At 39.2% G+C, this 13,138-nt stretch overlaps 1 protein-coding gene across 3 annotated transcripts in view; it reads left to right on the top strand.

The window, feature by feature from the left end:
• Positions 1-13,138, top strand: part of LOC148014886 (uncharacterized) — a 274,224-nt gene that overhangs the window by 237,305 nt on the left and 23,781 nt on the right. For all 3 annotated transcript variants that reach the window (XM_087665463.1, XM_087665466.1, XM_087665465.1), the window contains one exon: positions 10,106-10,189. In XM_087665463.1, the coding sequence (XP_087521589.1) occupies positions 10,106-10,189 (84 nt within the window). The remainder of the gene's footprint in view (positions 1-10,105; positions 10,190-13,138) is intronic.

Raw genomic sequence — 13,138 nt, 5'->3', positions numbered from 1 at the left:
GATGGATCTTGCAAAGATAGAAGCAATTGTTTCTTGGCCAAACTTGAAAACTATTCATGATGTGCGCAGTTTCCTTGGCTTATGTTTTTACTACAGAAGATTTGTAAGACACTTTCCAGAGATTGCTTCTTCTTTACATACGCTTGAAAAGAAGGATGTCAAATGGCAATGGATTGACAAAGAGAAATCAACATTTAGATTTTTGAAGGGGAAAATGACTATAGATGCAGTACTTAGTTTGCCAGATCTGTCTAAGTCATTCGTAGTGCAGTGTGATACATGTGGAAATAGCATTGGTGTTGTATTAATGCAGAATGACTGAGTTGTGGCATACGAGAGTAGAGTACTTTATTTCGTTGAAAGAACTTATCAAATTTATGAGAAAGAGTTATTGGCTGTGATCCATGCACTTTCTAGTTGGAAGCACTATTTTCTTGGTGCTGATTTTGTAGTGCAAACGGATCGTCAAATACTTAGATACTTTCTCACACATGCTAAATTGTCAGAGAAACACATGCGTTGGGCAAATTTCCTATAAGGCAAGAAGAATGTAGTTGCAAATGCTCTATCTCGCAAACCACATGTGTCGGCTGTTTCAATTTCTTATCACCATGAATTGGATGATATGAAAGAGCAGTATGCTGATGATGATGATTTCTCTGAAATCTATGAATAGTTAATAAATGGCCAACATCATGATCATTATGTGTTCAAAGAAGGCTTTATCATGATGCATGGAAGACTATGCGTTACAAAATAGCTAAGGCCAAAAGTTTTGTTAGAAAGTCATGCTCCACCGTATGTAGGACATCGTGGTATTGATGCTATAGTCAAAGCGGTCAAGACTTTTTTCTATTGGCCAACCTTGAGATCTAATGTTGATGCATATGTCAGATCTTGCCTTGTATGCCAAAAGGTTAAATTTCATAGACAGAAGGCACCAGGGTTATTGCAACCACTGCCTATTCCAGAAAGGCCATGGGAAAGTATTGCCATGGATTTCATTTTTGATCTTCCAAGAACTTCTTCAAGGAATGATGGAATCTAGACTATCATTTGCAAATTTAGTAAACATACACATTTCATTCCTGTAAGGAAAAAGGTTAAGTTAGAACACATTGTAAAGATATTTATGCATAATATCTTTAAGTACCATGGAATGCCACGGTCAATTGTGAGTGACCCAAGAATGACTAGCTTGTTTTGGAAAGCATTGTTTGAAAACATGGACACTACGCTGAAATTTGCTTCTTCTTTCCATCCACAAACTGATGGACAGTCTGAAGAAGCAAATACAACTATTTTAGATCTACTGAAGTGTTATGTTTCAGACCATAAGACTTCTTGGGAACACTACTTCTCATTGGTTGAGTATGCATATAATAATACAGTGCATTCATCTACTGGCAAAGCACCTTTTGAGATTGTGGAAGATGGAAAGAAATTGCCTCCCATTTTGCAAACAAAAGATAACATTTTTAAAGCAGATCGTTATGTAAAAGATTGGGAAGAAGCATATAAAAAGGTCAAGTATGCCTTAGAAAAGTCATAAGCTAAACAGAAAAGAGTTATTGATAGTCATCGTCAGGAACTCTTGTTCAAAAAGGATGATTGGGTCTTATTGCATTTTGAAAAGGCATGTTTGAGAAAACAAAAGGGCAAGGAACGTTTGGTGCCAAAGCTAAGTATGCGTTACTATGGCCCTTTTTAAGTCTCAGAGAAGATAAATGATGTGGCATATAGGCTGAAATTGCTAGAGAATTGGAACATTCATAATGCATTCCATGTGAGCCTATTAAGGCCTTTTATTGGTGAAGTGCCAGAAGATATGGTTCAAGAGGTACAGCCTGAAGTAAAGGAATTAGATGAGATTCTAGTTCCTGAGCAGATCCTGGCACATAAGGATAGGAAAGTGAAAGGTAGAGTTATAAGAAGACTTTTGGTGAAGTTCAAGAACTATTCACCAATGAATGCCAAATGGATGGAAGAGGCTGAATTACTAGATTCGCCTCAGTTATTGCAACTTTACCGAGAAGCTTTCTTGCTAGAATCTCCAGTAACTTAGAATGCTTTTTGAAGAAATGTACATTCTCTATTGTACAATTGAATACTACATCTCATTGAATAATGCAGAATGTATGGTTTACACTTAGCATTAACATATGTATCATTGATTGAAATCTCAGTGCTTTGAAGTTGTATTTGTTACACTTCAGTTAAATGATTATACATGTTGTGACACTAATAGTTCAGGAATACATGCTATCGCCCTGTGTTGCATTCGAAAACATGTATATTAGAAAGGCTCCTAGTAATCATAGTTGGATACATGATGTGATCCTCCACCTATGTGAGACTTGAACTTGCAATGACACAAATGGTAGTGGAGAAACTCCTACCATCACCCCATGTAATTTGTTAGCAAGTGATACATGCGATGGCACCAATAACATGGAGAATCTTGTTATCGTCCTGTGTCATCCGTTAGCATGTATGGCATGTAATCGAGGTTGCTTGTTTCTTTCAAGACGGGGGTATGTCACTAGGTGGTGATACTTTTAGCAGTTGCTTTCCTTATTTACTTATATAAATATTTTATTTTTCTTTTCTTTAGTTGCTGTTGCTTTTTACCCCCAGAGTTCTCTTGGAATAAGCCGGGATCTTTGCATGGCTAGAAGAGGTAGCCATTGGGACAAATTGGACTAATGGTTTGTCTGAGCCTTAGGACCGGTTCCATATTGAATGGCCACTAAAGAATAGAATGCCAGTGGTTTGGAATTGTGTGCTTACCCATTGGAGATGGTGCAGGACAATGAGCCTGGCCAAGACAGAAGATGCACATGTAAGAATGCTCACAGAATAAAAGTCACTATAACTGAGCCACATTATACTTTTTGATGTGGTTACAACGATAAAAGTTGCTCGGAACAACTTGAGGAATGCAGGGGTCACCATCCCTAAAATTTAGGAAGTTACTATTTTTGGATCCTAGAATTTGTTTCGCGTCATTATCTTCGTTTTTGCACGAGGATTAATTCTCTGGTCTGTGCCGAGGTCAAATTTTGCACCGATCATGGAGAATTTTAGACGGAAGGTTTAAACGGGAAAATTGTTACATGTATGCCATGTGGAAGAAATTTCAGAGAGAGAGAGAGAGCATTAAAAAAAACGTAATAGGTATAAGGGGCAGATCTGAGAATGAAGTTTTGGAGGAGCTGAGGGAAGATTGCTACAGTTTCATCAGCCATGGAGAGTACTTCGTCTCTAACTCATGTACGGAGGTAGAGCTTGCTCCCTTTGATCAACTCTCTCTCTATTCTCAGAGGAAATGCTTTGCATGATGGGCTGATTCCATCGAAGGTACAATTCTTTGTTTTCTTTGCACTTCTGTTGAGGCAAGAGCCTCACTGTCTAGGTTCAGGAGCAGCTATTGGCTTCTCCAATGCATGAACTAAAGGAAGTAATGACCATGCCACACAGGAACATGGTTTTTCAGCTCTGATTTTAGTGTTGTTTGTGGGACTGTTTTAATGCTGGACATGCTGGATATTAAGAACAGTGAATTCAGAGATCTGCAGACTGCAATTCTGCACATGAATCATTGAGTATTGGTCACAGAAAATGCTGGATATGCTGGATAGTAAGAATAGTGAATTCAGAGATTTGCAAACTGCAATTCTGCACATAAATCATTGAGTTATGGTTACAGAAAATGCTATCCTAAAAGGGATGTTGTTCTAGTCATGTTGTACTGTCCTTATGCAGCTGAGATTTACTCAGAAAAGATGAAAACCAATGGTTCTCAGGTTATGTATTTTGGAACATTTCATTTTTGTAACTTTCCATCTTTTAATTGATAAAGAAATACCGAGAGGGGTACCGGTCTTCGGGGGCAATCTGGTGTTGAGCGAGGGAGTGAGGCTTCTGTTTGTGTGTATGTGAAAAGACCAAGTGTTTATTGAAGGAACTAGGGCTTTATGTAAGTCATAGACCGGTTTCAGTAGAGGTGAGTTGGCAGCAAGAGATGCTATGTTGTTGTAGAAACTTGAAAAACTCATGGGAGATGAACTCACCACCACTATCATTCCTCAAGCAACCAACACGACGACCCGTCTAGTTATGAACCAGCAGCACCTAAGCAGAGAAATATGTGAAAGCATCTGACTTATGCTTGAGGAAATAGAGCCACATATATCTTTAATAATTATCCACTATAAAAAAAAGCACAGCGCACCATTCAAGACGGCAGTGGTGGATGTGGGTCCACAAAGATCAACATGAATCAATCTAAGAGGCATCTCCGCTCTGTGTAGAGTGCTTATGGAATGGGGTACGGTGGTACTTCCCGAGCTGACATGCTGTACAAACATCTTGAGCTATCTTCAGATGAGGAAGTCTCACAGCGAGACAACTCATAAAGAGAGTCATATCCAAGATGCTCTAGGTGGAAATGCCAAAGACACTTATTATTCGTAGGATTTCAAGATATGGCTAATGCCTCGAAGCGGTGGAACATAGAGCCCTCGATTGTCGGTTTAGAAAGAAAATGGGTCATGTGGTATAGGCCATTAGGTCGTGCCTCATCACGAGCAATCACTAAACCAGTCTTAGAGTTAAGGACCTCAACTATGATCGTTGTAAAGAAACTTGCTCGCCCCAACCGACAAAGCTCCTAAATAGATAACAAATTCACCCCAAGTTGAGGGACATGGTATACATTGTCTAGCAAACCCAAATCCGGACCCTTGTTAGTGGCAAAATTGACATAACCTTGAGCCTAGATCTTGACCGAGTTCTTTTTTACGCCGATCCGCCCAACTTTTGCAGGGACTTGGGTATGGAAGATGTCCTCTATAGGAGTCATGTGATGTGTAGCTCCACTGTCTATAATCCAAACAAGTGTTGATGTGCTCGGCTAATGAATGTGCCTCTACCGTAACCTCGTCGGGAGGCAACTCACATATGTAAATGAGGGTCACATCAAATGTCTCTACGAAGACGATGTGGACCTCTACAAACCAGTCAGACAAGCCCTCTGGAGTTGAGAACGTTGTCGACTGAGATGGCTGATCAATGGTAGTGTGAGTTTGACCTTTCCATTGGCCCTTGCCATCACTCTGCCTCCCTTGAGGGGGGTTGCCCCGATTGAGGGGTGAGGGCCTATGACTTGGGTTTTGGTGCTATGCCTCTTGCCTTTGATCAACACTCGTCGTCAAAATGGCCAATCTTTTGACAATGTTAGGAATACCTATTCTTCTTAGGTACATTCTGCCACTCGGGTTTAACTAGGAGTTTCCTTGTGATTCCTCTGCTTGTTTTTTATTTTGATTTGGATTTTGATTTGAAGTTTGATTTTGTTTATCCTTCCCTTGCTACCCCTTCTGAGAATAAGCAACAAGAGCCCTCTCTAAGGGATTATTCATATGAAACTGATCGAAAAACCGGGCATAGCGCAATAGTTGACACTCAAATTCATAGAATGTGGGTAAATTGGACAAAGAAACCACTTGCTGCACAAAATTGAAGTATTTATGCGGTAGCTTGTTAAGAAACAATGTGACCTGATCATCAGAGCACTTAGGAGTCCTTGTAGTGGAGAATTTGGCAAGGAGACGCCAATACTCAACCAACTTGACTTTCAAGTCATCTCAGTCAAAGATATTGAAGTTCTAAAGATCATGGTCAAGATTGATTCAACGGGTCCTATCCCGAGCCGCATAATGGTCAGTTAAGTGTGTCTATCGCCCTGATGCTAAGTCAAAATGTTGAAGCTGAGAATGAAACTCAAGCAATAAGCCCTACATGAGCTTGACCACAATAGCGGAGACATTTCTAGCCTTCCATGAGCAGACGACCTCATATGGAACAAGCGCGGAATTGGATTGAGACTCCAACCCTTGCACAAGATCCGATAGGTTCTATGAGTCAAGGACCTTTCTCATCAAGTTCGACCAAGTTGTAAAGTTTGACTCGTTCAAACAAGTCTTGTCATTGAATGCATGCTTGGCAAAAAATGAGGTAGAACCATGAGGTGTCGAGAATGTTGGGTAAGATGGATGTGGAGGATAAGATGGTGGTGGTGGTGGTGTCTGATAAGAAGGAGAGAGAAGAGATGGATAGGTAGAAATAGGCTGTGAGTGTCCAATGAGTGCCGATTAATACGAAGGCACTAGAATATGAATGTTTCCATAAGGTGCCGATGGAGGTGGAGGCATTGGGACACACAAGCCTTGTCCAGATATCGGCTAGAATACAGCATAATGACTAGAGGGTCCACTAGGTAATGCCATGGAGATAAACTATGGCACCAACTAATCCAAACTCGAGAGAGACTAGGGAAAATAACTAGGCTGCAATGATCCTAAAAGTGTGTGAGGAAAAGGTGAAACACCACCCAAATGACTCCCAAATAGACATATTCCCTCACATGCTCCAGTATGTCTCCCCCAAATGTGAATCGGTACATAGATCTAGTCACCCATGCTACTGAAGTATTGAAAACCATGGTTTTGGTCTTCCCAAGGTTCACTGTGAGGTCTTTATCTCTACAAAAGATGTGCAAAGCATCTAGATGGCATTGCAAACCCTCCGATGAATCTGAAATGAGAACAATATCATCTACATATAGTAATATCAATATCAGCACCCTTGCCAGGTTGGCTCGAGCTCCTCCTCTTCGGTCTATGTAATCAGACACTTCATCTATGTATAGACCAAACAATGTGGGTGTCATTTCTACCTTGTGCAAGCTAAGAGAGACAGAGAAAAGGCTGCCATAGCTGCTACAACAGTTGATAGGCCATTTCCAGCCAACAAGAGACTCTCCAAGAGCTAATGACATGCCCTGAAGAGACTAGAATAGTAGTTGGCAGCAGTTTGAGGATTGTTTCAGCTAAACAACATCGTATTCGGTGTGTTCTATTAGTGGAGATAGCTTTCATGGCTGTCTAGACAAGGCAACAATTGATTTCTTCCATTTTCTCGTTATGAAATTCTAAATTTTCTCTCTATTCATTATTCACTCTCATTTTCCAAGCATTTCCCAGCCTTGCTCTGAAAATCTCTACAGTCTAATGCCTAGAGGCTGAGAAATTGTATTTTTCTGTGTTGTAAACCCTAATTTACAATAGAAATTAGGATTTGACAACAACCTCAAGAAGCATATAGGAGATTGAAATCTCAAGACTTGAATTTTCAGGGCTGAGAATTAAATTATGAACAAGATTCAATTGAGGGACCAGCCAACATTCAAATTTGGGGCAAGGAGTCAGTGAAGGCCAACTGCCCGAGCAAATCTTTGCTAGACCATTGCATGATTTGACCAAGAAAGCAGCAGTCTTGCAATGGACTGAATTGGAGGAGAAATCTTTTAAAGCTCTAAAATTCTACATCAACAAAGGACCTGCTTTGATTATACTAAATTTGTCAAATCCTTTCTTTGTGAAATGTGATGCTTTAGGAGATTGCATTGGTGTAGTCTTAAACTAGGAAGGATATGCAGTTGCTTATGCAAGCAAAATGTTGCTAATAGTAGAAAAGCATACTATTATCTATGAAAAGGAGTTGATAGCCATCATTCAATCTTTAAAAGATTGGAGGAACTATCCACTACATGGAGAATTTCTCATCAAACTCACCATAATACTTTTGAGACATTTTCTCAACTACTCAAAGATTTTTGAAAAGCATATTTGATGAGTCAATTATTTAGCTCAATTCAACTTTCAGATATTGCATATTCCAAGGAAGCAAAACAAGATAGCTGATGCCTTATCAAGAATGCTTTAGATTCATGCCGTGTCCATGGTTCATCATATAGATTTCACTAGTATGAAGGACATGTATGCTTCTAGTGAAGATTTTAAAATCATTTGAAAAAAATTACAGCTTGGTAAAAAGGTAAACTCTTATGTTATGAAATATGAATTTGTATTGATGGAGAATAAGTTATGTGTTTATAAAGATTTCAAGCCTAAAGTAATGAAAGAATGTCATGTTGCTTCCTACTTGGCTCATCATGGTATTTTGGCCACAAGCAATGCACTTGGAATGTATTTCTTTCGGTTAAGTCTTCGAAGAGATATTGAACAATTTGTTAGAGAATGTCTTTTGTACCAAAAGATAAAGTTTGATTCCCAAAAGCATATAGGGCTTATGCAGCCATTACCAATTGTAAGCCAACCTTGGCAAGCATTGCTCTACATCTTATCTTTAACTTGTCAAAATCAACAAATGGCAAATTGATGGTATATTGACAATTATTGATAAGTTCAACAAGCAAACTCATTTCATTCCAATCAAGAAGACTATTAAGTCTCAACTTACATCTAGAATATATTCAATAAATCTTCAAGAATCATCGGTTACCACAAGCCTCGTGAACGATAGAGATCCACAAACCACTAGTCTCTTTTGGTAAGCTCTCTTTGAATATTTTCTTTTTCTTATCATCCTCAAATAGATGGTCAAATTGAGATAATCAATCTCACAATATTGGATTCGTTGAAGTGCTATTCCCACCATGAAACCAACCAACAATGGAAAAAATATTTGCTTTTGGTAGAGTGTGCCTATAACAACACGGTCTGTACTTCTAAAAATAAAGCATCCTTTGAGATCATATATTGAAAATCACTCTTAATACTTATTCTTAAAAAAAGGAGGAGATATTTCGTACCAATCATTTCATGCGTGATATGGATATAGCTTTTGCCTAATTCAGACAAGCTATTCAAAGATTTTAAAGAGAAAAAATGATAGTACATAAGGAAATAAGACAATCATTTTTACAAGAAGGAGATTAGGTGTAATTGAAATTTGACAACGCTCATCTAAAAAAATCTAACAAGTATTTATCACAAGTCATTAAGCTAGCAACAAGAAATTATTGTCCATTTCAAATCTTTGAAAAGATTAATGATGTTTGTTGCAAGTTACAACTTCTAGAGCATTGAAATTTTCACAATGGTCTTCATATTCATCTCTTGGAGCCTTATGAAGGGTCTTCACTATTGGAATTTGTAATAGAGGATCCATTTGAAGTAGATAAAGAGGAAGAGATACTTTAACTAGAGTAAATAGTTTTTCATATAATCAAGAAACAAGAAATGAATATTTTTTGTAAGTTCCTTTTAAAATTTAAAAATTACTTTCATTAAGATTCTAAATGGATATTAGAAGACTATTTTAAAGACTATCTAAAAATACTTGCAACTCATGAAGAAACTATAGGACCAAAAGTGCTTCAAGTAATGTCTTGAGGACAGAACGGATTTCAAGAGAGAGAGATGTAACCAACCTTTTGTATATCAACTATTATCAAGATGTATTGGCTCAAGGACTAAATTAATTTGATGCTTTTAGAGAGAGGGATGTGACCAACTTTTTGTGTATCAACCATTATCAAAATATATCGGCCAATGGCCAAAGCACCCTATAATTATACTTGGGTCATTATTAATGAGATACCCAAGAGAAATTAAAATTTTCTATCGGGCAATCAAATTGACTAGAAAGCCAGACGACAAAGACTTTTTCACTCAAATAGTCACATTGACTAGAAGCCCACTCATTAGTGGGTATCTAAGAGATTGCCCAATTAGTGGGTGCCTAGGAGATTGTCCAATTCCATTATTTTCTTCTCATGAGCTTGGTTCTATCATATGTGATTTGCACCTTGGTTTTTCAGATGAGGTGGAACAAAAAAGATTTCTATAAATTGAGTTGCCTTTATGTTGGCATGGATATTTTACTTTGAAACAAGGTAAGCACATAGCTATTAGAGAGACATGGTGGATGGTCCTGTTGTTGCATTACCACTTCACACCTTGTGCAATAAAAGTGTCTTCATTCTCTTCAGGCTTAGGCTGTGTCTATATGTTCTCATTCTCTCACAATCTTTGGGAGTCTTGGTGTTGCATAACGCGCACATTGTGCAATAAAGGTGTTTTTTCTTTGGGCTTAGACTGAAGCTAAATCTTCTCTCTTTCATTCCAAATAAGATCATATTATAATCTCTTCCCTTTCACCTTAATGCACACTACTGTAATTTAGCTCTATCTCTTCCGAACATATTTATTTTAATGGTAGTGTCATTGGTTTGCAGGCTACTGCAATTAGCTTGCAGAAGGAAAAGGAGTCATTAAGTAGGATGATCGAAGAGGCATACTCACAATATCATGCTGAACAAGTATGCTTTCTTAATAGTGATATAGTTATCTACCCTTGAATACAAGCATGCCTTTACTGTTAAAAGTTACCTGCATAATACTGGGCAAAAGATTCTAGGAGAAGATGTTGATACATTTTTTTCACTATGTTCCAAGATTCTAGTCATTGCTAACATTGATGTTAAAAAATTTCCTGCTGGTATCCTGAAATTGGAGAAAATGGATGGAAAGGCGAACCTCAATTTGACATCTTGCTATGGATTTCATGCTAAAGGTCAAAAACCATCTAGCACTTCACTGCACCCTGGCGATGTCATGTTAACTCGTTGTGCAGGCTTGTAGATACCACAGAGTAACACAATTGACTCTAATCTACTTAAGGTTCCATTACTCTTTCACTGAACAAACTTAGTGCTTCTGGAAAACCATGTCTTGGAAAACAATGGAGTTGTCACCAGTCATCTTTGATAGTTAACATGAACTGTAAGTAGACTGTAAGAAGAACTTAGTGTCTTCTTGAAACTCCAACTGATGGCATCTCTGAAGGAAGACCTGTGCCAACAAGCAGCATCTCCTTCATGAATAAATTATTCAAGATGTACTCTCATCACTCCTGCACCTCTGAGACCTGGTAGTCTGTCATCTTAGCCTAAGGGAAGAGTGTGAATTATGTTCAATCTTCAAAAGATCTGACTGGGCCAGAGCTAAGAGGTTTTGTAGAAACTCAGGACCTAGCCCTAAAGAATTGTGACAGGATTCTGAATAAGAGTTTGTCTCTGGAACTCATAATCAAGCTCGCTGATTGATGTGACACCATTCTTAGGTTTCATCTAGTGTGAGGCTCCCAATGTCCTGCCACAAGGGAGTGCATAGCTGCAGTCTATCACAATGAAGTGACCTCGGCCTTCATCTCCTAGCTAGGAGAACCTAGTTTGCCACACTACTCTCCCTGCGAAGGAAAGCTTAATTAAGCTCCTATGCAATAATCTGTTATGGTATTTTATCCGAATGTGATAGCCACAATACCTCATTTTCATCCGTTTTTTCTTCAAGTTAGGAGGGGGTTAGGGTGTGACATGAAACTCACAAGACTTGTTCCAGTGGATAGCTAGAGAAGCTGAAAAGGACTCCATGGCTGCTGCGGACTGCCTGAGATCAATGATGTCACTTTGTAAGTTCTCATCCATGTCATCAACTCTGTGTTTAGAGTCATCTGTACACAAGTGGGTAGCTGAATGCCTCTACTCCCAACCTCTTGACTAGCCAAAGAGTTGCTAATAGCCCCACCCATGAAGAAAAAAAGAAAAGGACCAAGCTATAGCCCAAGTCGCACTTCAACATCCTGATATCTTAGCTATGCTAAAGATGTATATTATTCCGCAAATGCGAATATTTTATAAAATCACATAACACTTAATAAAAGCGTGGAAAACACTTGGCTCCTAGATGGATACAAATTAAGAGGCGTAGGCTAGGCCTGCCTCGAACTAATTGCTTTGGGTCAAGGTCTTGCAGGTTGTTCCCAGCAAGGTCATGGTGGCCTCCATTGTCTTTTATACATGTCTGTCCTGTTCTTTAGGACAAGATGATTCAAGCCCTCTAATAGACTCTCTAGCATGTTGCCTCTATTTCCATGATTTTGAAAAGCAAGGTAGACACCCTGCTGCACAATCACCCAAATCTTGTGAGAAAGCCTACAAAGATACCAATCTCTCTTGGACACTTTCCTTGAGGAATTTTAGTGCTCCTTGCATCCTTTTGTAACAGCATTAGCAGATTGGTTTTCTCCTGCTTGTGCGCCCTAAACCAAGTCTCTGAGGAGATTATCAGCTCTGTTGACTTATGCTGCAGTTTCAGGCATTATCCACTTTATGGTCCACCCCAGCATTTTCATTTCTGGTTACCATCTATAGTTTGTTTGTCTCTGTACAGCAGTTTGCCATTAAGCCATTTCACCTTAGCCATCTTTGGAGTCTTTCATTGTCAGCATTGTCAGGACTCAGCCCTGTTACTCTACCTGTACACATGACAGTGTGCAGCCTGGGATTTTCTGAATTCTTCTCAAAAGGGGCAACTCATTGCAAAGAGTGTAGGAGTTTGGGGAGAGGATCAACCTGTAGAGCAGCAATACACTCTTTAAGGCAGATGTTTTACTTTCTAATTTCTACCTCATGCCCTTGGTGGGCACCTACCAAAGGGTTGAAAGCTAAGCTGGTTCAACACCAAATGGCGGACGCCCCGACCCCTGCCCAGGTGTGAGCGTGTAGTTTTTGAAATTGGGTGTAGACATGGACACAAAACTTTTGCTCACCAAAAGGACACATTTTGCAAAAAGGTGAAAAATAATATGTTTGTTATTATTTTGATTGGCTGCAAATGCAAAAAGGGCACCCTTTTCCGTCACTTTGCAAACTGGGTGGGGAAGACTCCTGGATGGGAGTTCACATGTTTAGCAAGTAAACAAGAGGCCACATCCTCTCCAATGTGTAAAGAATTGCAGATGCCCAACCCCTAAATAAGTACTTTGATTCGTTACCACTTACAAAGTGGGCATCCGCCATTTGGTGTGTAAGAAGCCTTAAGGACCACAAATTATTCCCTTGGAAAAGTGAAGGTTGGGGCCACCTTCGACATGTACAATTTTTGGTAGTTCATCGGTAAGGCCATCCCATGCCATGTTGCCTTTGAGACTATGTAGTCTTCAGACAATGTATCCTTTATGGGATCTTGGGATGGATGACATGGTAATCACATTGCACCATGGTCCTGAAGTTCCAAAATTTTCAGATTTGAAGTTCAAGAAGAAAGCCGGACATACCTAGAAAAGTCATCAACTATCAAAATGAGGTAAACAGATTTTCCTAACGACTGGTGCGATGCACAAATTTATATGGACAAGCTTTGAGGGGTCATGTAGCTTTCTGGGTAGCTTTTTTAAGAAAGACTCTTTGTGTGGGTTGCCCATCAGG

The sequence above is a fragment of the Lygodium microphyllum genome, chromosome 24 (assembly GCF_053477565.2).
Source record: "Lygodium microphyllum isolate KBCC chromosome 24, Lygodium_microphyllum_v1.1.10, whole genome shotgun sequence".
Classification (NCBI taxonomy): domain Eukaryota; kingdom Viridiplantae; phylum Streptophyta; class Polypodiopsida; order Schizaeales; family Lygodiaceae; genus Lygodium; species Lygodium microphyllum.
Note: the sequence above shows the minus strand (reverse complement) of the source record. Positions and strands in the feature narration are given on the sequence as shown.